This window comes from Antechinus flavipes, chromosome 2, assembly GCF_016432865.1.
Source record: "Antechinus flavipes isolate AdamAnt ecotype Samford, QLD, Australia chromosome 2, AdamAnt_v2, whole genome shotgun sequence".
NCBI lineage: Eukaryota > Metazoa > Chordata > Mammalia > Dasyuromorphia > Dasyuridae > Antechinus > Antechinus flavipes.
This window is the reverse complement of record NC_067399.1, coordinates 450,804,725-450,830,784: the sequence shown is the minus strand read 5'-3', so window position 1 is coordinate 450,830,784 and position 26,060 is coordinate 450,804,725. Positions and strand designations below refer to the sequence as shown.

General features: G+C 35.3%; 1 protein-coding gene across 1 annotated transcript in view; it reads left to right on the top strand.

Moving 5' to 3' along the window:
* EFCAB8 (EF-hand calcium binding domain 8) overlaps window positions 1-26,060 on the top strand; it is a 160,696-nt gene that overhangs the window by 29,714 nt on the left and 104,922 nt on the right. Inside the window, exons 6-10 of the mRNA XM_051979369.1 lie at window positions 7,733-7,836; window positions 10,546-10,684; window positions 19,564-19,669; window positions 20,812-20,896; window positions 22,826-22,974. Of these exons, the coding sequence (XP_051835329.1) occupies window positions 7,733-7,836; window positions 10,546-10,684; window positions 19,564-19,669; window positions 20,812-20,896; window positions 22,826-22,974 (583 nt within the window). The remainder of the gene's footprint in view (window positions 1-7,732; window positions 7,837-10,545; window positions 10,685-19,563; window positions 19,670-20,811; window positions 20,897-22,825; window positions 22,975-26,060) is intronic.

Here is a 26,060-nt window from a genome sequence, read left to right as displayed (position 1 = left end):
GGAATTTATCTTTGTATCTCTTGTTGGGTTTTGTTAGTGATGTATAAAAATGGTGATGATTTATGTGGATTTATTTTGTATCCTGCAAGTTTGCTAATGTTGTGGATTATTTCTAATAGCTTTTTAGTAGATTCTCTGGGGTTCTCTAAGTATACCATCATATCCTTTGCAAAGAGTGATAATTTGGTTTCTTCATTACCTACTTTAATTTCTTTAATCTCTTTTTCATCTCTTATTGCCAAAGCTAGCATTTCTAATACAATATTGGTTTGTTTATAATTCATCTATTTTTCACTTTTAAAATTTTAGTTTTGTTTGTTGGTTTTCTAATTTTAAAAAATACATAGTTTATTGATCCTTTTTTTCTATTTTGTTAATGTGTATTTATAGGCATGTGAGTTCTCTCCACTCTGCATTCTGAAGACTCTGTTGGTTGTGTCTCAGAACTTTTTTATGTAGTTTATTATTATAACATAATTTCCATTGGAATTTTACATTAATGTTGGGACTAGTCCCAACATGGTGGGAGAGGCTCTGTCTCAAGGTTCATCCTTTTTTTCACTGCTATTTTTAGAGCTAGTTCTGGAGCTTGGAGAGTTTTTGGTGCTTCTAAGATGTTGTGACTTTAGGAGAGGTGTGGTCACTACTCTATTGATGTGTATATTGGTCCTTACTTGGGGAAGGCCCTTGATCTCTTGTGACTGGAAGTGATACTATTCCTCAGGGCTTCCATTCCCCCTTCACCAAAATATTCCTCTCCGTCCTCAAATTATGACCCAGAAGTGGGTATAGGCAAGTTTCTGGTCCTGCATCAAGTGCTAACACAGCAGGCGTTCTGCTGTAATCTCTCTTTTTAATCAGCAAAAGTTCATTTTTAAAAGTCATGAACAAATGCTCCAAATCACTAACAAAAAATACTAAAAATAACTAAAACAATTGAAACAACCCAGATGTTTCAGTTCACATCCAACAAATTGACAAAAGATAGGAATAGTCCATGCTGAAGGGATTGTAGAAGAACAAGCACATGTTGTTGATTGAATTGTGATCCAACTATTCTGGAAAGCAATTAGAAATTATACAAAATGATTACTGACCCAGAGATTCCTTTGTCAGGTAAGAAGTCAATAAAAACAAGGTCTCATACACATCAAAATATAATATTTTTGTGTTATTGAAGTAGATGCCCATCAATTAGATAATGGGGATAACAAAGTATAGTACATGAATGAACCTAACAGAATATTATTGAGCAGTAATTATCAAAGAACATGATGAATACAAAAGCATGGAAAGATTTATATAAACTTATATTTGTATAAAGTAAGTAGTAATATGATATCCTAGCAATAGAAAAAGAAATAACTGCAAACAAAACCTAAATGCAAAATTAAAATGAAAAATCTTGGCTCATATTCCCCTCCCTTCCTTTTTCTTTGGAGAGGTTAAGAAATCCATGGAGGTCAAATCTGTGCCTTATATCATTACATTTTTTTTTTCCTGAGGCAGTTGGGGTTAAGTGACTTGCCCAGCCAGGATCACAAGCTGGGAAGTGTTAAGTGTCCAAGATCACATTTGAACTCAGGTCCTCTTGACTTCAGGGCTGGTGCTCTATCCACTGTGCCATCTAGCTGCCTCTACATAATTTTTTAAAAGATAAAATAATGTGAACTGGTATGGAATACTAATGTGCTGTTGGGAAAGTTGTGAATTAGTATAATCATATAATCTTTTTCTGACCAGTTGCCAGCTTCCCTTACTGTCTCTGACTTGAGAGCTCCTAAAGTTGCTGCTCCTTCTATTATTACTATCTAATATGATCACTAGTAGTTCATCCATGTGGACTCTGGGCCAGCTTCCTCTTTCATGTCACAGATCTCTTTCATCATCCCCAAATTGGAAATTGAATGGATGCCTCTCAGTTGAGGAATGGCTGAATAAATTATGGTATATGAATATAATGGAATATTATTGTTCTATAAGAAATGATAAGCATCTAATTTCAGAAAAGCCTGGAAAGATTTACATTAATTGATGCTGAATGAAGTGAACAGAACCAAGAGAACATTGTACATAGCAACAACAAGTCTGAATGACAATCAGTTGTGATGGACTTGGTTCTTTTCAACAATCAGGTGAATCAAAGCAGTTCTAATACCCCTGTGATGGAAAGAGCCATTTGCATCCAGAAAGAGAATTATGGAAACTTGAATGAATTGAAGCATAGTTTCACTCTGATCTTTTGTTGACTCTGCCAGAATTTGATTTAAAGTATTATTTTAAAGTTGTTTGGAGGGGAATGATAGGGAGAGCTCAGCTGAATGCCTCTTTACTTTCCCATAAGTCCCAATTCCCCCCCCCCCCCCGAATTTCTCCTCCCCTCCCAACTTCTAATTTAACCTTTGATGAAGAAGAAGCCATGATTATAACGAAAAGACTCATTGCCCTTTGGATAGCTTTAATTGTAAGGAAACTTTTCCTTATATAAAGCCTGAATTTAGTTTTGTGTAACTTCCAATTATAGTTGTTAAACCTGCCATCTGGAGCTTAAGTGAACAAATTTAATTACTTTTCCATGTATAGCTCTCAAAAGATTACTTTTTATGTTCTTCCCTCCTTTTCCTTCCCTAATCATTTTTCTTGAGACTTTTTTTCCTCCTCACTTGGTTTTTTCTGCTTTTAAAGATTTTTTTTCTTTAAAAATTTTTTAAAATTATTTTTATTTCCACTGGTAAATGTTGTAAAAACTTTTTTTGTTTACATGTACATTCTTTAAGATTTTTAAAAATATATTTTTTACATGTATCATGTTGGGAGAGAAAAATAAGAAAAAGGAAAAACCACACGCAAAAAAGTGAAAATGGTATGTGTTTATCTATATTCCATTCTCCATCATTCTCTTTCTGGATATGAATGGTATTATCCATCCAAAGTTTATTGAGATTGTCTTGGATCAGTGAACCGTGAGAAAGAACGAAGTCTGTCATAGTTGATCATTGCACAATCCTGCTATTCCTGTGAATAATGTTTTCTTGAGTAAGCTTGCTTCAATTCACAATGTATTAGTTCATATAAATCTTTCCAGGCCTTTCTAAAATCAACCTATTCATTTTTTATAGAACAATAATATTGCATTATATTCATGTACCATAACTTATTCAGCCATTCCCCAATTAATGGGCATCTACTCATTTTCCAATTCTTTTTTTTTTTTTTTTAACCACAAAAAGAATTGCTACAAACATTTTTGTACTCTGGGTCTCTTTCCCTCCTGTATGATCTCTTTGGGATATAGGCCCAGTAGAGGCACTGCTGGACCAAAGGGTTTGCACAGTTTTATAGCCCTTTGAGTATAGTTCCAAATTACTCTCCAGCAACACGACCAACTCCACCAACAATGCATTAATGTCCCACTTGTCTCATATCCTCTCCAACATTTATTTTCTTTTTTCTTTCTTTCTTTTTTTTAAATTTTTATTCTTTAAATAACTTTTTATTGATAGGACCCATGCCAGGGTAATTTTTTTACAGCATTATCCCTTGCACTCACTTCTCTTCCGATTTTTCCTCTCCCTCCCTCCACTCCCTCCCCCAGATGGCAAGCAGTCCTTTACATGTTGAATAGGTTACAGTATATCCTAGATACAATATATGTGTGCAGAACCGAACAGTTTTCTTGTTGCACAGGGAGAACTGGATTCAGAAGGTAGAAATAACTCGGGAAGAAAAACAAAAATGCAAGCAGTTTATATTCATTTCCCAGTGTTCTTTCTTTGGGTGTAGCTGCTTCTGTCCATCCTTGATCAATTGAAACTGAATTAGCTCTCTTTATCAAAGAGATCCACTTCCATCAGAATACATCCTCAAACAATATCGTTGTCCAACATTTATTTTCACCTTTTCCTGTCATCTTAGCCAATCTGAGAGGTGTGAGATGGTACCTTTCTTGAGATTTTTAAACATTACTAGTTCCTTCAACCCATTCTCTTAAATATACCACAGCTTGTTTAGCCATTCCTCAATTGATGGGCATCCCTTAACTTTCCAATATTTTGCCACCACAAAAAGGTCTGCTATAAATATTTTTGCACATATTGGTCCTTTTTCCTTTTTTAATGATCTCTTTGGTATACAGACCTGGTATCCTTTAGTGTCCTAATTTTTCCATATCTTCTCTAACATTTTTCATTTTCATTTTTTGTCATATTAGCCAATTTGATATATGTGAAATGGTACCCGAGTTACTTTAATTTGCATTTCTCTAATCAAAAGTGATTTAGAGCACTTCTTCATATGTCTTAGAAAACTTTGATTTTTGTCATCTGAAAATTGCCTGTACATACCTTTGATCTTTTAACAATTGGGATATGGTGTATCTTCTTATAAATTTGACTTAGTCTTCATATATTTGAAGTAGAAGGATTTGTCAGAGATATTTGCTATGAAGATTGTTTTCCAGCTTTCTGCTTTCCTTTTAATCTTGATTGCATTGATTTTTTTGGTACAAAAGCTTTTTAACATAATTAAAATTATCTGTTTTACATTTTGTTATATTCCTTATCTCTTGTTTGGTCATGAATTCTTCCTTTTTTCACAGATCCACAGGTAGACTATTCAAAATTTGTCTTCAAATTTGTTTATATTGATCTTATCTTGCTTTATGGTGTGAGATGTTAGTTTATATCTAAATTTGTGTCCTATTGTTTTCCAATTTTCCCTGCAGTTTTTGTCAAATAGTGAGCTCTTTTCCCAAAGAATATGGTTTGGGGTTTATCAGAATTAGGTTGTTATGGTCATTGATTACTGTCATCTTGTGTACCCAATCGATTCCACTAATTTATCACTTTGATTTTTAGCCAGTACCGGATAGTTTTGATGATTACTGCTTTATAATACAGTTTGAGATCTGGTATTGCTAGGCTACCTTTCTTTGTATTTCCCCTTCCCCTCATTAATATTCTTGAATTTTTTGTTCATGTTTGATGAGTTTTGTTATTTTTTCTTTTTCTAAAGAAAATTTAATTTAAGGGGCAGCTAGGTGGCGCAGTGGATAGAGCACCAGCCCTGAAGTCAGGAGGACCTGAGTTCAAATTTGATCTCAGACACTGTCTAGCTGTGTGACCCTGGGCAAGTCACTTAACCCCAATTGCCTAAAAAAAAAAAAAAAAAAAAAAAAAAGAAAATTTAATTTAATTTAATTTTAATAGTAGTTTATTTTTCAAAAAATGTGCAAAGATAGTTTTCAATAGATACCTTAGCAAAACTTTGTATTCCAATTTTTTTTTCTCTCTCTCTTCCCTCCTCTCCCCAAGACAGCAAGCAATCTGATATAGGTTAAACTTTATTATCTCTTCTATAGAAATTTCAATATTCATCATGTTGTGCAAGAAAAATTACATCAAAAGTGAAAAAAAAATAAGAGAAAAAAAACCTAAGCAAACAACAACAACAAAGTGAAAAATACCATGCTTTGATCCACATTCAGTCTCCATAGTTCTCTCCCTGGATTCAGAGACTTGGATTCCAAGTCTATTGAAATTGCCTTGAGTCATCACCTTATTGTTGAAAAGAGCCAGATGCATCACATCTGAACATCACATAATTTTGCTGTTGCTGTGTACAGGGTTCTCTTGGTTCTGCTTACTTCATTTAACATCAGTTCATTTAAGTCTTTTCACACCTTTCTGAAATCAGCCTGCTCATTTCTTATGGAACAATAATATTCCATTACATTCATATACCATAACTTATTCAGCCATTCCTCAACTGATGGGCATTCGATCAATTTCCAGTTTCTTGCCACTGCAAAAAGAGTTGCTACAAACATTTTTGCACATATGGATCCTTTTCCCTTTTTTATGATCTCTTTGGGATACCCAGTAGAGACACTGCTGGATCAAAGAGTATTCAGGCTCTGATAGCCTTTGTAACCTAGTTCCAAATTGCTCTCCAGAATGGTTGGATCATTTCACAACTCCACCAAGACTTCGTTAATATACCATCTCCTCCAACATTCATCATTATCTTAGCCAATTTGAGAAGTGTGAAATAATTCCTCAGAGTTGTATTAATTTGCATTTTTCTAAGCAATAGTGTTTACAATTGAATATAATTTTTATTGCATTATTATCTGAATAGAAAACATTAAATATTTCTGCATTTCTATTTTTGATTCTGAGGGATTTATGACCTAATACATAGTCCGTTTTTGTGTAGGGGATATATATTGTTTAATATACCTTTTTTGCCCAAAGTTTGTCATTTCTAATTTTTATATTTTTTTCTTATTTATTTTTGATTGGATTTATTGAATTCTGAGAGGTGATAGTTGAGGTCTTCTGCTGTCTGTTTCTTCCCATAATTTACTTAGCTTTTCCTTTAAGAATTTGGATGCTATGCCACTTGATGCATATATGTTTAAAATTGATATTGCTTCAGTTTTTATGATACCTTTATGAAGATGTAGTTTCCTTCTTTATCTCTCTTGATTAGTTCTGTTTGCTTTTAATTTGTCTGAGATCAGAATTGCTACTCTTTTTTTTTTTTAAACTTTAGCTGAAGCATAATAGATTTTACTCCAGTCCCTTACCTTCTTTATTCTATTTGTATCTGTGTGCTTCAAGTGTTTCTTGTAAATAACATATTGTATGATTCTGGTTTTTGATCTGCTCTTCTTCTATTTGAGGATATTTTTAATCATCAGAGGTATTAAAAAAAAAAGACAAGATTGGTTGCTCAGAATATAGTTATGTTAGTGGGCTGAATTTTGGAGAAGTATACTTGAAAGAAGTATGCCAGAAACAACATTTTAACTCAGTGGAGTTGATGAGATAATGGTTCTCTAATTTACATATACTTAGTACTTAGCAGTGATATAATAGTTCTACAATTGATGTAATTGTAATAGGGTATTTAGGGACAAAGTCAGACTCAGAAGTCAGACTGGCAAACTGGCAGAGTAGACTGGGTCAGATAATGACAGACACAGACTGTGAAGGGGATAATAAAGACTTTGGGCTTTAAAAAAAACAAAAAACAAAACAAAAAAAATCTTTTAATGAAAGCTTTGTCTCTATTTAAAGAAATTTCATGGATCAATAAGCAGTTAGGGAATTATATTTTAATAAAAGAATGTTCCTTAGAACTCCAGAATAACTTCAAGTAAACTATTACCTCTTTGACCAATGTGTAAGACCAACTCTTGTACAAGTAAAAAGTAAATGTCTTTGGGAATATATTTGGTGCCCATTAGCATTGGTGCTAATGCCACCAAAAACATAAACTTTTAAAAATGCTTAGGTTGTAAGGAAACACTACACCAAAATGTTTTGTTTGTTGGCTCCTTATCCTTGGCTATCTTATCCTAGAGATCAGTGAGTTCTGAAGTTTTGTGAATAGTGAGTAGTGATTCCTCCTTTAAGTTTTCCCTATGTTACCAGAAATTGATAAATGCAGGAATGAAAACATTAGTAAGAGTTTACCATTCCCAGAGTAGTCGCATATGCTGGCTGGGGAAGTTGAGGCTGGGATTTCTCTTGGACTTAGGAGTTCTGAGCTGAGGTGAGCTAAACTGGGTGGCTATCCCAATTACCATGAGTAGCCCCTGCATCCCCAACAGGCTGCGAGAGATAGACTCAGTTTTTAAAGAAAAAAGTAAAAAAAAAATTATTGGGCCAAGTGGCATTCTAAGATGCTAATGTTTTCTTCCCTTTTTGCTTTTTCCTGAATTCAGCACAAGTATCTAGATTACCTTATGCGGGATTTCAAAGGGAAGGAAGAGAAGGCCGAAGACCAGTATCGACTGCGACTCCAACCTCCTATGAAGATTATTCCATTGTAAGAAATCGGAAGTCTTCCTTTGATTTAGAAAGCAGCCTAACTCATGAAAGCTTTGGATTGAGGGATCATTATGTAGTGGAAAGAATAATAACTCAGTCCGATATCCCATCTCCATTGTTTCCTCAGTGTGAGACATTGGACAAGTGATAACTTCCTTGAACTTTATTTTCTTTCTCATCCAAATAAGCATGATGCTATCTTCAAAGGCCATCCAAAGCTTGCTCTTTATTATCCCCACTTGACAGAAGAAGAAACGGAGGCATTTTACTGTGATGATTTTGAGATAGGATAGGCTAGAAGAGGGTCCATAATTGAGAGCAGGTGTAGTTATTACAACTTTTTTTTTTTTAATCAACTAAGAACTATGATTTGAGACAGAGGAGTTGAGGCATATTTAAATAGAACAAAAAGTCCTGACAAATCTTTTTCTCAAAGAAATTCAAGGCAATTTAAGGAAGGAGAGAGTTCTTACACCTAGTTGGATTAGGGAAGATGGCTTCTGAGCTGATCCTTGAGGTAAGAGAAAGATGAGAGAGGAGAATAGGGACAAATCCAGATATAAGGATGCCTTATAGAACTCAAGAAATGGAGAGCCAATTTCAGAGAGAAGATTGACAGTTAAGTCAAGGAAGAAGAGAGTATAACAATAATTGCTAACTTTTATATAGCACTTTTAAGTTTGCAATGTATTTTAATTAGATTAGAACCCATGAGTTGTTACTACCTCATCCCTACTATGGCATGTGAAAGATAAAATGACAAAGAAATAAAGGTTTGATTTTCTGAGCATATCAATTTATTAAGCAATCCATGGTAATTGCCCAACAAACTGGGTCTAGAATTCTTCAGCCTAGGCTTGAAACCCAGATACAGGGGAAGAGAGACTTTTATATAATAAAAATGGTCACCAAATAAGGTCCATTAATATCCATTAATCAGGACACAACATTCAGCAATCTAATTTCTAATTGAAGGAAAGATTTTCAACTTGGAAAGTTGGGAGAGAGTAAATTGCCATAATCCCCTGAAATCAGAAAAAGAACATCCTATTGCTCCCAAATGTCTCTGAATAGTTAAAGGAACATGGAAACAATCATTGATGGATCATTATGGGGGCAGTTTTAAAATATGATTTACTTGAGATGTTCCTTGAGAAGTATTTTGAGAAAACTTTTTGTATCAATCTTTGGATCTGATCTGGATTTCTGGTTAGCATAACTTAGATCCTTAGTTAAGAGACTCTAAATAGAAGGTAGGGATGGTCTAATTTCCCAGCCACACAGGGCTAGGTTCAAACATTGAAATAAGGTTTTCTCCCAGTTTCCACAATGGAATAAAGTTTTCTTACAAGACAGAAATTGGACTAGATCCATAATTGAACATAAAAGGAACTGAGCTATCTCCAGAATTGTCACAAGATGGAATCAATATAGTTTACTCAATTTTCACTATGAATCACTTGCTGTCCTAATTCCCTCAATTCCTTCACTGCTAAAGTATAAGAACATAGGATTAGGATATGGGAAACCCAAGTTCTAGTCACATTTCTGCTCTTACCTAAGTGATGACAGAGTCAGACTCCAGATCAAGCCTGAAAAGCTGAAAAGATGCCTCCTCTCTAACAGGATAAGACATAATGAGAATAAGCGCAAAATCCTGCACTTAGATTCATGATTCACAATAATCAGCCACACATGGGGAGATGTTGCTAGGGAGCAGTTTGTGTGACAAAGGCTTGAGAATTTTGATTGATTCAATATGTATGAGCCAGAAAAATTAATTATATTTTAAGTCACACAAAAGAGGGAGGTGGTGGTCTCACTGTATTATAGTTTGGTCAGACCACATCTAGAAAGAGTATTGTGTTGCATTCTGGGTACCACCTTTTAAGTGGGGTATTCACAAGTTAGTGCTTATCAGTGGGAGGAAAGGATAATGAGAGGATTTAGGAATAAAGAAAATCATGTGTAGGAATTGGTGATGTTTTGTTTGTTCTTAAAGTGTGGTCTTAAAGGACACCCCTGGGTGTCCTTGAGACTCTTTTTTAGAGGATCCTTGAGATAATTTTTTTCTTTTAATGAAAAAATATTTATTAAACATTTACTGTGTGAAAAACTGAGCAGGCACTGGGTATACAAGTTGGAAGGCAAAAGCCCCTATTCTTAAAGTATTCACAAGAAAACAGCATATATAGAAGCTTTCAGTTACAAATTAAATGGAGAAGTCTCAAGCTCCTTAAGATACAATGTCACAGAAGATAGTAACTCCTTAGAATTAAAAAAATATGTTTTTATTTATTTTCTATATCCCCATTATTTCTAGTTAATCATTATCATGCTCAATCCTTTGTTCCACAGCCCATTGTGTTCCAAAGTAACTTGCTGGTTTCTCTAGATTCCTATCAGGTTGAGACCATGATGGGTTCTGTTTTTCCCCTTCCAATGTATATAATTCATAAACTATAAACTTTAATTAAATAAAATTAAAGGGGGTTGGGGAAAGAGGGAAGAGGAGACTGAAGGACCTCTACAAAACTAGTTGGATTTCTTTTTTTCTTTCTCACATGAACCCTCCCCCCCAACAAAACAAAACAAAACAAAACAAAAAACAACCCTCTCCCTTTCATTTCTGCAATCTTGTGGTATGATTAGTTATTTCTTTTTTCCAATCCCTCTTCTTTCTTTTTTAATCTATTTTCTCATCCAGGAATCATGGACATGAGATTGTGAAGTTGCAATTCTTAGCCAGTCAGTTTCAGGGATCATCTGGGCGCTTCCTTACTGTTACCAAAGATGGGATCCTTCAGTTCTGGGATGAATCCTTCATGCTGCTTCAGACAGTTCATGTAATTCAATTCAGTACAATTCAACAAGCTTTTTATTAAATGTCTACAATGAACAAGTCACTGTGCTTGAGACACAGGAACAAAACCAAAACAGTCCTTTCTCTGAAGGAGCTTTGTACCCTGTTGGAGGTAGGGGCCAACCTGTATAGAAATAGGCATGAAACCATCTAATTTAATGAGGGAGAGGAACACTCTCCATGGGGAGGATCAGGAAGGTGGTTCCTGAGCTGATTCTTAAAGGAAGAGAAGGATGAGAGGAGAGAACAGGGACAAAATGCTTTCCAGACATAGGGAATAGCTTATCACAATATATAAAGGCAGGGAATAAAGAATCAATTTCAGAGAAGTCAAGAAAGAAAAGGGTATAAATAGTAATTTTTTTGTTGTTGGGTCAGAGTTGTCTGACTCTTTGTGATCCCATTTGGGGTTTTCTTAGTAAAGATACTGGAGTGTTTTGCTATTTCCTTCTCCAGCTCATTTTACAAATGAGACAATGGCTTGCACGGGGATCACAATAGGTAGGAAGTGTCTGAGGCCAGATTTGAAATCAGGAAGATGAGTCTCTGCCCAGCACTTTATCCATTGTGCCTCCTAGCTTCTCATATATTATGCCCATACCATAAATGCTAATATTAGCATTTATATAGCACTTCAAGTTTGCAGAGTTCCTTAGAAATATTATTTCATTTGATCATCACAACGATCCTGGGAAGTAGGGCTATTATAATCCATGTTTTATAAGTAAGGAAATCGAGGCAGACAGACATTAAGTAGCTTGCTTACTGTATGAGGTTGAACTTGAACTCAGATCATCCTGATTCTGAGATCAGCACTCTATCCATTGCACTACCTAGCTACCTGGAAGGTTGGAGTGGTGCAGAATGTCAAAGACTACAGAGAGATCAAGGAGAGAGTATTGGGAAAATACAGCATCAGCAACTTTGGAGAAAGTTGTTTCAACTGAATGGTGGGTTCAGGAGTCAGATTTTAAGGTTCTATGTAGTGGTTCCTCCTTGGAGTCAAAGGTAAGGAAGAAGAGGTAAGAAAAGTTGTGGAGGAATTTTGAGGTATGGGGCAGTGGAGAGAGGGAGCTCATGGCAGACAGTTTTGATTTTCTCTGTGTTTGCCTTAATCTCCTTAACTGTAAAATGGAGATAATAATAGCACCTATCTCACAAGGTTGTTGTGAAGATCAAATGAAGTAATATTTTATAAAATGCCTACCACAATGCCTGGCCCATATTAGGCTCTATATAAATGCTTATCCCTTTTCCTCCCCTTATTAAGTGACTGTTTTCACAATTGGTGATACAAAGGCAAAAGCAAGACAACCTCTGCATTCAAGGAAATTATATTCTACTTGGGGGGAGAGGGAATATAGTATATATGTGGATATTAAATACAATGAGGTGACAATGGCTTGAATTAATATGATGGCGGTTCATATTGAAAGACATGTATTAAAAGAGTAGAATTGCATTGAAGATAGAATCAATAAGATTTGGCAGTTGATTGGATGGGAAAGGGGGTAAGGGAGAAGTAAAATAAACCTAAATGCGTTTAAGAATCATAGAATCATAGAATCATATAAGTTTAAGAGCTGGCAGGGATCTGATATTATCAAGTTTAACTCCCTCTTTTTACAGATGAAGAAACTGAGGCCTGGAGAGATGATTTGCTCAAGGTTTTGACATTAATAGGAGAATTTGAATTCAAACCTTTTGATTCAAGACCAAATTTTTTCTCATCGTACTATTCTGCTTCTTGATAGGGATGCCTCTAAAGTTTCTTTTGCTATGGAAGAGAACCAGTTATATCACGGGGTGATGTCTTGCTTGTGATTTGGATTTAAGTGAGGCAGAATTTTGCAAAATTTTTAGTCTTACTTTGAAGGAAGACTAGAGGAGGGAAAATTTTGGGGTGTGGAAGATAATTTCTATTTGGTCATAGAACCACAAATGAATGAATCATATTCATAGTTTTATGATTCATACATAGTTACAATAATAGAATCCGACAGTGTTTAAAATGATAGTCTCCATAGTTGTGGTTCCGTCTGGTAGAAACTGAAGAGCTAATATAAAGGTAATACAGATCAGTATGTTCAACCCTCAACTTTCATCGAGTTCTTTCCTGAATTTTAGCCTGTGGCAACAGAGGCAAACATTTAAGGAAATAGGGATGTTTGCCAGTAGCAAACATATAGGAGTATGGGAAGAAAACCAATGGTTCTTTAGAGATGGAACATTTATATTAAATGTTTGTGAACATGATTAGGCTTTATGCAAAGTATAATACATTGAGAAGAGTTTTATAGTGATTTCTGTTAAGTATTTCTGGTAATATCCTTTCAGGACTGGAAGGGAACCAATGTTATCACTCTATATTTAGGGAGGAAATTGAGTTCTATAGGAGCCAGTCTAAATTTTTGTGACATGTTCTAACAGAATTGGGATTAGTATGGACTAAAACTTTGAGTATGCTGCGAGAGCATATCTTCTGCTTCTCTTCTTTCTATGGAGGGTTTTGGGAAGAAGGAACTCTAAAAAGTCAGAACTCCCTTTCTTTATTGCTTTACATGGAATCTTCACAGCATACCTTGGGCACAGAGGGGAAATAGTAGAGCATAAATGAATACTGTTTCAAGACCAGTCTTTAGAATTCTTCTTGGTGGTACATTTTGGCTTTTTCAAAAATAAGAAGCATTGTTTTTAGTTAACCAATTAATTAACCAACAAATATAAGATACTCATTATGTACCTAGCATTGTACTAAATATTGAAGAAGATACAAAAGAAATAAAAAATAGGATCCCTGTTCTCAGGACGCTTATCACTTAGTTAAATTGCTGAACCAAAAAGGAATCTGTAAGTTCTTATGAGAAACTGAACTTAGCCTCACACACTAGATAAAAGTGACAAGCATAACCACAGAGTGATCTTGCCTATTTCTATACTTCCGTTTATTGGGCATCAAACCTGTCAGGTACTTCTACAGATAAAATCAGTTATTATTCCTCTAAAATACTGACCCTGGAAGGTCCTCTTAAGCTCATTCCCATCATTGTATACATCCTATATCCATTCCCATTATTGTATGCATCCTATTATTCCCACCATTATATAGATCCCAAGCTCATTCCCATCATTGTATGTATCTGGTTATTGCTTTAGGCTGGGAGAAATATAATTTTTTTGGTATAATAGCTGTCTGATGACCTAACTGCATTCTTTTGGCTTCTGTATCACCTGCTTGCTTTGCTAGTTCCAATCCTATATAAACGCTGTGCTTCAGTTACTCTGTATCGAATGATTTGGATGATAGTCCCATTGGTCAGCTAGTTTATTAAACTCTCTACATTAAAAGATTAAAAGCCAATCTTTGTCTTCCCTCGGTTTCTCTGGCATTATGGAATAGAGAATAAGCACTAATAGATGACATAGTTTGCTTCTGCTTATTTCTTGCCACTCTTTTCTCCTTTAACTGCTTCCCTTCCTTTCCACCCTTTCTGCTAGTATTAGTATCACTTTATTAATAGTCTTCGAAAACTGCTTTTATTATAAAGTTCTCCTGTTCCAAGGCCTATAGTAACTCTGTTACTCATCATATTCTAAAAAAGTAATTAGATTAACAACATATCTTCATCAAGCATTTTAGACAATTCTACTTTCCCAGTCTTGTTTTTTATCTTCCAGTACTGGGTCCTCAAATGGGCTTCCACATTTTGCCTCATTTAGGCTTTGCCCATTATCACCTTGATGCCTTTGCTCATGCTATTTCCCACCCTTGGAATGAGCTGTTGCTATCCCTTTATGTAGTGTTTGGCCTAGCTCTCTGGAGGATCTTGGGACCAGCCTTGATTTTAGTGCAGGAGGCAGGAGAGCCAGCAGGAGGATGGTCAAAGATGGAATATCTCTATTTCCAGTCCTCTCAGCCCTTAAATACCTCAGTATGATTACATCATTATAACATACTAAGTATGTGTGAACTAGAGAACCATTACATCACCATAATAAGTACTAGGTATGTGTGAACTAGAGCACCATCATCTCATTAATCACACTAAGTTAACACCCTGCTGTAAATATCTTTGCTTCAAGTATACTTTTCTCAGAGTTCCCCAATAGCTATGGTCCTCTATATCTTTGTGTATCCACATCCTCTGTTCAATGTCCAGAGACTCATCTGCCTAAAGTCTTCCTTTGAAAAGATTTTCTTATTCTCAATTGAACAAACACCAAATAAAATACATACATGAGAACTGATAATGAAGATGATATATGCCTCTGCAAATATCTATTAAATACAACTTGCTTTTTCTTTTAAGTATATAGTAAATTTAATGTTAATTTCAAAGTTGTCTTGTTCATCTTTGTTTTGTTCAGAAGTTACTTCTGTGCATTAAAGAAATACATCAATATCCCTCTTTTATTTCTAATTTTGAATAAATGCTATTGCTAACTGTTCTCCCTCACTGGAAAAAAAATGAAAAAAAAAAAAAAAAGAATCTGTTGTAACAAATTTGCAGAACCAAACCAAAATAAACCACACTTTTGGCTAGATTTGAAAAACATGCTTTTTTTTTTTTTTTTTTTTTTTTCTTCCACCTTGAAACCATTATGTCTCAGGAACTGGGCGGCATATTACATCATAGTCTTTTGGAGTCAATTTCATTGATCAAATTTCTTAAGTTTTTCAAAGTTATTTTTTGAGTGAATGAAAAATCATTTATTAAGTTCACATTATTTCACATTCTATCATCTTTGTCTTGTAGGCATGAATATCCATCCTTATTCCCATTTTAGGAAACTATATATCAGTTTTTGCCATTGCTATTAGAAAGGGAGTATGGGTCAACTCCACTCTGATTCTACTCCTGATTCCCAAGCCCCCAAACCAAAATACGTCTTCTGAACCATCATTCTCTTATCTGTAATGTCTGTATTAGAATATAAATTCCTTAACAGCAGAATTACTTGATTTTTATATTTGTATTCTCCTTGCTCTGAGAGATGGAGTGGAGGCATAAATACTTTTGTATTTATTATTGAACTGTAATGGGGACCTTGATTATTCTTCTGGGTACTTCTTCTTCATGAAAGTCCACCCTTATTAGCTCCTTTTCCCACTTCTTCCTAATTTATTTAAGAGCTTATAGGGGAGGAGATAGATATGCAAGGTACCAACAGGAATGAGGCAGGATTGGGAAGATAGCAACTCATTGATTTGCTGGGTATCCCATAACTATTGGTTGGTATATGAACTTTAGTCTTCTAACTTGCTGCCTCCTAATATTGAAATGCATTAATGAAGTTCTAAGGCAAAACTCAATTCTTTCTAATATATATTATATATATTAGAATATGCATATATTCTAATATATATAATATATAATAAAATATAATTGCTCCTTAATTGGTTGTGCATTTGTATTCTGGTATTTTCAGTCTTGGCAGGCTGGAGAGGAGTGAACCTGTAACATGATGAGTTGGAGACCTCATTGGGCAGTATGAAGAATACTAGATGACAGGAGACTTTAGGTCTTGTCCTACCCCAGTGTGACCTTGGGCAGTTGACTTTCTAGCTCTCTGAATTTCACTATTATAAAAGGATGGAGTTGTATTAGATGGTCTCTGTGGTCTTTTCCATGTTTAATAGTTGTGACTTTATGTGATTTTAAAAAATGGTACAATGATCAAGAGCTGACCTTGAGGACCATGGTTTGAATCCTGATAATTTCCTAATCTCTAAAATGGGGATAACAACATCACCCAACTTCCAAAGTTGTAAGGGTCAAATGAGATAGTATATGTAAAGAACTTTATAATCCTGAATGAAGTTATAGAAAATGTTAGTTTTTAAAAAAATACCATAAAGGATAGTGCCTCAAAGTCAGGAAGATCTGGATTCAGGTACTGACAGGTATATAGCCCTGGGCAAATACCTTAACTTTTCAGTACATCAGACAACTCTACCTGATTTGCCCATATCTGAATACACAGGTCTAATAATTAACCGAAAAATGGGGTGGAGACAGCAGAGTATACTATATGGAGTTGAGCAAGTGACTTAAATTCTTGGTGTCCCAGACAACTCACTAACATTTATCTGCTGAGTTATAGGCAGATTGTCATTAGCCTAGTAAAGTACCTTCTTAAGAGTCAGTTACTTCTCTTTGTCTCAGTTTTCTTATATGGAGAATGGGGATAATTATAGCACCTACTTTTCAGGGTAGTTGTGATAATAAAATTAAATAGTATATATATATATATATATACATACACACATATATAAAATGTATATACACAAAGATTATTCTTTATGATGATCCTATATGTAAGGAGGTACATAAATGCTAGCTAGTTGGTTGGTATTGGTAGGTGAAAGTACCCTTAGGCTGATGAAATCACAGAACCCTTTGAATCCTGCCATAAATGTATAATTACACATTCATAATGCTATTGTATGCTTAGATTATAAATTCCTAAATGTTCCCTGTGAACAGGCTTTGGTCATTGGCAAACTTTAAGACTACACTATAAAACCATTCCTGTCAAATGTCCTTATTTCTTAAAACCTATACATTTAGAAGACAAATTTCATGTTTTCCTTTTCCCCATGTCATATTCCTTCCATCCCTGACTCTTGTTTTGTAGGCTCCATACTCTGTCCCCAAGTGAGAACTCCATGGAAGCAGAGAAGGTCAATGTTATACCTGGTCAACAGTATAGTTTGTTTTGAGGAATACTGATAGGTAAAGGATCATTGTGTATTGGACAAAAGTTTACTTCCAGTGGCAAAATTTATTTTATAGGAATAGCTCTTTAAAAGTTATAATATGGCTTTTCAGGTATTCTTCTTGAACTTTATCCTAGGGGATTTACTTATTTGAAATACCCTAAGAACCTTATTACACAGTTATTTTGTGACCAAGATCCCAAGATTAGCATCATAATGAGGCTCTTGTGAATTGATTGGTGATAGGAGGAATGTGATTAAAATTAAACTGGTCTTACTGACTGACTAAAGAAGGCAGATTGGTGTTCTAGAAAAAACATGGGGTTTGGAGTCAGAGATGTTCATTTTTTAAAAAAACTTATATTGATGAGTTTTGTTTTTATATTGCAAACATTTACAAAAATTCCCCCACTCTGTTTCTTATAACAATATAAAATAAGTAAAACTGGCAAAAATTTCTTCTTCTGAAAGTATATGTAGCATTGCATCCTGACTAAGCCCCATGTTTCAGGCTCTTCTAATGCCACCTGTCTATTTTCCCCCCAAGGTAATTGGGGTTAAATGACTTGCCCAGGTTCACACAGCTAGTGTCAAGTATCTGAGGTCCTCCTGACTTCAAGACCAGTTCTATATCAACTATGCCACCTATCTGTCCTTGAATATTTTTTAAAGTGCTTTTTAACATTCTTTTTTTCTTAAAATTTTGGATTTTTCCTTTCTTTTCTGCCCTTCCCCAAACTACTGAGAAGGTAAGTAATACATCAATTATGCATGAGAAATCATGCAAAATATTTTTGAATTTAAAAAAGAAAAATAAAGTGAAAAATTATACTTCAATTTGCCTCAGAGTTTATTAGTTCTTTCTCTGAGGTAGTTTTTTTTTCATCTTGAGTCCTTTGGCATTGTCTTGAATCAATGTATTGATATCGGAGCAGCTAAATCTTTCATGGTTGGTCATCATCACAATATTGCTGTCACTGTGAATAATAATCTTCTGGTTCTGCTCATTTCACTCTATCAGTTCATGTAAGTCTTTCCATGGTTTTCGGAAACTATCCCTCTTGACATTTCTTATAGCACAGTAGTATTCCATTACAATCATATGCCACATCTTATTCAGCCATTATCTAATTGATAAGCATCTTCTCAATTTCTAATTCACAAAAAGCTGCTATAAATAATTTTGTAGATATAGGTCCTTTCCCTTTTTCTTTCATCCCTTTGGGGTACAGACCTAGTAGTGGTAAAGTATTTTTTAAATGAACAGAAATCCATTTTCTATATCTACCCCACCTTTTTCAAAAGAGGGGGATAAGGAAGGAGGGAGAGGGAGGGAAAGAATGTGAGTGACAGAGACACAGACACATACACAGAGAAACAGAGAAAGAAAAAAAGAAAAATTCCTTGTAGCAAATAGACATAATCAAGCAAAACAAATTCTCTCATTGACTGTTTACAAAAATATTTATGGCTTATTCTGCACTATAAAATGTTTTTTTTTTTTTTTCCCAATTAGGAGGTACATAGCATGTTTCATCATTGATCCTTTAAAATCATGGATGATTGTTGTATTGATCATAGTTCTTAAAATTTTCAAAATTTGCCTTTATAGTAGTGTTGTTCCTGTATGAATTATTTTCCTAACTCTACTCGTTTTATCCTTCATCAATTTATATAAATCTTCAAAGTTGTTCATTTTTATAATATCAATGTTGTTCTTGTGGTTCTGTTCATTTCACATGGTATCAATTCATATGTCTTTCCATGTCTCTCTGAAATCATTTGTTCTTGCAGCATAGTAATATTCTGTAACATTCATAGGTTAAAATCTATTAATCCATTTTTCAATCTCAGGTGTTTATGTCAATTCTATCATTGACATCTGTGTGATTTTGGGCAAGTCAATTTAATCCTTTGGGTTCCGAATCTTATCTCTAAGGAAGATGGATTAGATGGCCCCTAAGGTCCCATCTAGCTCTACATATAGGATCCTATGACCCTGTGATCAAGATTGGATCCTGTCCTTGACATTACTCCTTCCCCTCACTGGGTCTCAGTTTCTCATCTGCAAATGAGGAGTTGGATTATGATTTTTTTTTATGGGCATGTTACCCAGTGTTCATTGATCTTTCCTCTCTTAGCTGGACCAGTCACATCGCCGCCATAACCTGCAGATGTGGGTCAACGACATGGTATGTCTGACTAATATCAACTTGATAGCCATTGCATCTACGGATCAGGATTTAGGTAAGAAGGGGAGGGGCAATGTTGAAGCAGACTTAATCCCTTCTTCAGAGGCTCTAAGAGACCTCCCATTCCCTGGGAAAGTCATTTATTAAGTCCATCCAGAATAGATAGCATTGTACTTAGGGTTTAGCAATACAGATGTAATCCCATTAAAATGATCTACCTCAGGGAAATCTGGGTTCTTGGTTTAAGTTCGACTACTAACCATATGGTCCTGGAGGGAAGAATTGGGAATCTAGCTTCAATAATTACAGAAGGCAAATTTCAGTTTAATTTAGGAAGCTATTCCAAAAAATAAGAGCCATTCAAAAATAGAAAAGCTGCCCCATTTGGTAACAAGCTCCCTATCACCAGAGATGTTTAAACAGAAATTATTTGTTGGTAACACAGTCCTTGAAGTTAATTGGAAGGACAGGCATTGAAATAGGGGCAATGTAGATAAATGAAAAGATTCCCAGACTGGTCAGAAGACCCCAATTCAAGCTCTGATTCTGATGCTTATTGGCTTGTGATGTTTGAAAGTTCTTTAAAAAGCCTGTAAAATGGTCATGATAATAATTCTGTTTTATTTCAGAGGGTTGATGTGCTTTGCATCAATCTGGAAAGAATTTTCCTTAAGTTTGGAGGTGGAGGACCTAGAATTCGTCTTGGCTTCCTAGCTGTGGACCTGTGATGAGTCTCAGGACTTCAGTTTTTCTAATTTTTTTTTTTTTTTCTGAGACAATTGGGGTTATGTAACTTGCCCAGGGTCACACAGCTAGGAGGTATTAAGTGTCTGAGATCAGATTTAAACTCAGGTCCTCCTGACTTCAGGGCTGGTGCTCTATCTACTGCACCACATAGTTGGCCCAGTTTTTTCCAACTTTAAAGTTATATGGTAGAACTAGAGGATTTCTAAGGTCCTTTCCAACTCTAAATCTAGCTTTGTATTGTGTCTTTGAATGCCATGTGAGGTCTCCTTTAGCTCTAAGATTTCATGATTCTGGGTGATGAAAATAGGAGGAGTTTAGACCGAGGTTGGTGGCCAGTTTTCGGTTTTGTGCCCTGACTTTTATGCTAGAGATTGAGGTGGGCAATATGGACAATGGAAAATAACTGGGTTTGGGTTTTCTCACCAACATTTTTTCTTGATTCTTCCCTAGAATTCTTTGATATTTCTGGAAACAAATGCCAAAAGACTTTTATTTTTATTGACCTGGACAGCTGTGCTGTAGTTATGGATTACTGGTGAGTCTGGCCAAAGGCCGATGCTGGGTATTACTGAGAGAAACTGGGATAGGTGATGCTATCCATACCTGGAGCAAGGAAGACTCATCCTCCTGAGTTCAAATCTGGCTTCAGACAATTTATTAGCTGTCTGACCCTGAGCAAGTTTGCCTTAGTTTCCTCATCTATAAAATGAGATGGAGAAAGAAATGGCAAAGCACTCCAGTATCTTTACAAAGAAAACCTCAAATGGGATCATGAAGAGTTAGACATAACTGAAAATGACTGAATAACAAAACCAAAACAAAACTGGTTTCTGGCCTTGCATATCTTCTCTAGTAGCCCAGTGAAATGGCCGTATTTCTTTTCTTTTCTTTTTGCTGAGGTAATTGGGGTTAAGTGATTTGCCTAGGATCACACAGCTAGGAAGTGTTGTGTCTTGAGACCAGATTTGAACTCAGGTCCTGCCTTCAGGCCTGGCATGCTATCCACTACAAATGACATAGTTCTTTATACTTTAATTAAGGTATCAATATCTATCAACAGAGTCTAGGACTCTATTGATTCCTTGATTTCTTCATGTTTCTACAGATGAAGGTCAGACTTAAATATGTAGTAGAGGAAAGATTTAGAGTTAGTGTTGCTGAGGACTTAGTCTGGATTGTCCCAAGTATACTGGATTAAATCTCTTATGGTTATAGTTTCCTTCTTAGGACCCCTACATCCACCTTGCTACTTAGGTATATTACTATTTGGAATTTATTTATAAGGGAATAATAAATATAAAATTGATTCTTGTTACAAGGGACAGAAAAGGAAGATTGTAAAAATGTTATTTACTCAATTTGTTAACTTTCTAAATCTCACTAGCTTGGCCCAATGCTTCATTGTCAGCCATGGTTTTCAACACTTTGGACTTTTGGTTTAATGGAAAGTATAATGGCTCTTGGCTTAGAAGACCTAGCATTAAATCCTATCCCCTGTTCAAAGTACTGTCAAAAATAGCTTTTTTTTTTTTAAAGGAAAAGAGCCCTTCTCTGGTAGCTTCCTTTTATGCTTGTCTATCCAACATCATCATGGCTTTGGGAATCCCTCTTGAAAGGGTAAAATCAGTGCATATGAAACCCTGACACCAAACAGATACTAAAACAAAGTATATTTGACATCAAAGACTTATAGATTTAGAATTGGAAGAGAGACTTTAGAAATTATTCTAATCCCTTATTTTTGCATGTGAGGAAATTGAAGCTCAGATAAATTAAATGACTTGTCCAAAGTTGTATAAGTAATAAGTGACAGAACTAGTATTCCAGCTCCTATCCTTGTCTCTCAAATCTGGCTCTCTTTCTGAGTAAGTGTTAAAAGAGGAATTACTTGCTTCATGATTTTGGACAAGTTGCTTCCTTCCTATGATCTTATTTCCTCATCTCCACCTTGAGAAGATAGGACTAACCAGGGGATTTTTAAGTTCATTTTCAGAGAGGTTCATAAATTTAGAGTTAGAAGGAATCTTACAAGTTCCAAATTTTAGAGGTGAGGAAACTCAGTTCTAGAGAAGGAAAGTGATGTGCCTAAAATCACACAGATATGGTGGTAGAGACAGGATTTCAATACATCACACTTGCCACTCTACTTTCTATCCTTCTATAAGGACACTACATGCCAAAGTTGTCTGAACATTTGAAACTAAGCTCATTAGTGATCCCTTCTGTACTCTCCCACTCTTCTATCCAGTTAAAAAAATTATTCTTCACTCATAGCCTACATTTTTGGCCTGATATGAAGTCGTTCTGGCCTTGGTTGCTAGGTTCATGATGATCAGTGGAGACACCAAGTATGGCATTCACAGTAGCTTTCCTCATCCCAGAGATGGCCTGTTTGGTAGCAGGACAGTAGCAGTAGCATCTCAGGGAGTGATTTCCTCTTCTGTTTCCTCTCTCCCTTTCCCAGGACAGACCAGCATAAAGCCGTGTTTTGTGTTGGTGATACAAAGGGCAACGTCCTCATCTTTGTCTCTGATGATGTTGCAGAGTCTGGATTGTTTCACCCATATATCTTCCAGACCAAAGGAAGGATTGATCTCCAGAGACCAGAATCAGGTTAGACCTAGATGCATCAGGAATACCCTGGCTTTTAAAATATCTCTAGTGAGACCCGACAACTCATGATTTGATTCTTTGCATTAAACATCATCCTCTCTAATTTTATTTTTATTTAAAATTTTTATGGCTGTCATTTTTATATCACTTTCATTTCCTAAGTAGATCTTTCAACCCACAAAGAATCATCCTTCATAAAAGTAAAAAAGGAAGAGAAAAAAAATCAATCCAACAAAACTAAATCATCAATCAATTCCACATTCAACACTAGCCAACATATCAACCAATGTTCCTCACTTCTGTAAGAAAGAGTGAAGGTGGAATTGGGATGGGGAGAAGCTTTATTCCTATATCTCTTTTTTGGTCATTATAACTACACAGTGTTCAACTTTGAATTTTTCTTCTTCTTTCATTTACATTGTTGTAGTTATTATATATATTTATTATATAATATGTATTTTATATATACTATATATGTATGGGTACATATATATTTTTTCTTGGTTCTGCTTATTTTACTTTACATCTGCTTATATTAACTCTTCCCATTGTTCCCTGTATTCCTTGATTATCATTTCTTACAGTGCAATAATGTTCCACCACATTCAAGTACCATAATTTGTTTATCTTTTGCCCAATAAATGAACTTCAGCTTTGTTTCAAGTTCTTTGCTGTTACAGAGAGTTTATCAGCCCCTTTAAATGCCTTTAGGGTGGACAAGACTTATTAATGGCTTATGATGTATCAGGCAGACTCATTTTAGTCCTACTCTCAGGAAACCTGAGTTCCAATTCTGATGCTAGCACTAGGTAGATATATGATTATAGACAATTCATCTTCCTACTGTGGTTTTAAATTTTTTGTCAAATTGTGATAATTAAGACAATAGATTTAGAGCTGGAAAGGTGTCTTTGTAATACATTTGAAGGGCTACAGAAAAATGAGATACTATTATTACCATTGCAAATATCCCTCTACTCATATCTAGATTTATAGTATGTCTGTAGTGCTTCACAGAAAGACAAGAAATGGATGATTGTTTTTCTGCTTTTCCTCTTGCTTAGAAGCTGTTACTATCCCTCTTTTACTCCTCTACCTTGTCCTTACAACCCTTTAAGATTTCCTTTAGGAGAACTAACTTTCTGTAGTTTAGACCAATCTTACTAAATGTATGGGGAAGGATGTATGGGGAGTATAGGTTGTTGAGTTCTTTTTTCAGAACAGCTTTCCACATTTGGTGTCCAACTGCCATCCAACTCTCACTTGTGCTCCAAGAAGCTGTAATATGCACAACAGTCACACTGCAGTAAAACCATCTTGACAGATGGGCCCCCAGGTTGAGGGGAATTGAGAGGCCTCAAACCTGTTGGTGGGTTAGACTTAATGTTACAGGCTTCTCTGTGTGAGAAGAATTTGTTGCTAATTTGCAGGGAAAGCTAAGCCAACACACAGTTAGCGATAGTGGAGCAGAAAAGGAGTGGGCAGTTTTCAGAGACTTGGTGTACAGCACCCCATTTACTTATCTGGGCTACTTATAAATATTAGAATCGATTTGATGAAAATGGTGGGTAAATTAAAAACTAATAAATGAAAAACAAGAACTCCATAGAATTTACCAGCAGCATAGTTTGTCGGTTTATAAAAAGTAAAGTGCAAGCTAAGTTTAGAGAGATAGCTCTTGCATAGATGACCATCTTCCATTTGAAAGATTAGCATATTAATTTTGCTGGCAACAACTGAGAGACATTTTTCCCCCACCCCCAACACACTCTGTGATTGTCACATAACAACCTATTTCCTTTTCCTTTATATAGATGGACAATGGAGGCATCCTCAATCTCCTGGCAGATAACCTACTTTTGCCATATAACCTAGTCAGTTTATATATGAAAAGTGGACTCCTTTCCTTGTAAATCTCTACTAAAAATAAAGTGGTGTTCCACTTAGCACTTTGCCACACTAATCTTATTCACAACTTCAGTTGGAAGTTTTGCTAGAGAGGGATTGACTTTAACCTGAGGTGTTTGATCAATGGCTTTAGGATTGACTAATGACAGTGTGTTGAGAACACCATGGAATCCATCTCTCTAGGATCATGTCCTTATCACTGATTATTGTGGCTACATCAGCACTGATTAATTGAGATGCAGCATAGATCTTTGTCCCATAAATAGCCTTCAGGGAATCGTAAAAGTGCTTTGGATTATTACTATCAGCATAAAACTGAATTTCATCTACCTTCTTACTGCATCTCTCTAAAGGCTGAGGATCAGTTGATGATAGTGTTTACTGCTTTTCAACTCCAGGAGCAATGCCAGGATCAGAACAGAGGTCTGTACACAATGTTTGTTGATTTGACCAAGGCCTTTGATATACTATCAGTTATGAGGACTTATAGAAAATTGTCAAACTTTGGTTGTTCAGAGAATTTCATCAGCATTATTTCAAGATAGCATGCTTGCCTTGATTCTGGTTATCAGAGAATGCTCTTGTACTTTCTCAGTTATCAATGAAATGAAACAAGTTTGCCTACTTGCTCTCATGCTTTTTGGCATGATTTTTTTTAAAGCAATGTTGTAAATTGCTTTCAATAAGGAAGAAAATGGCATCAAGATCAGCTACCACCCTGATGGTAAATAATTTAACTTAAAAAAGCTACAAGCTAAGATCAAATTGGTACAGTTGGTACAGATTGATTTTTTTTTTTTTTTTTGCAGTTGAGAGTCACAAAGTATGGATTGATTTTTTATACTTGTGCTAATTTTGGTATAATAATATCAAGAAAACATTACTTTAAGGGGATTAAATATGTTATCTCAAATTAGTATTGTGGAAAAAGCAAGCTGCCCTCCGCAACTAGTTACAACTATTGCAGTAGAATGCTAATAATTACCTAATTGAGTAACTAAATATGATTACTAACCCTATGGTACCAAAGCAGAGGCCCTCCACAACTTTACTTTTCAGAGATCCTTTTTTGGTTCTACTTTGTCTGTAAAACCTTCCTTTATCCCACTCTCTCTCTTTTCTTAGCATAATGCATGCCATTTAGTAATCACTTAGTAAACATTCTTTGATGTATTGTC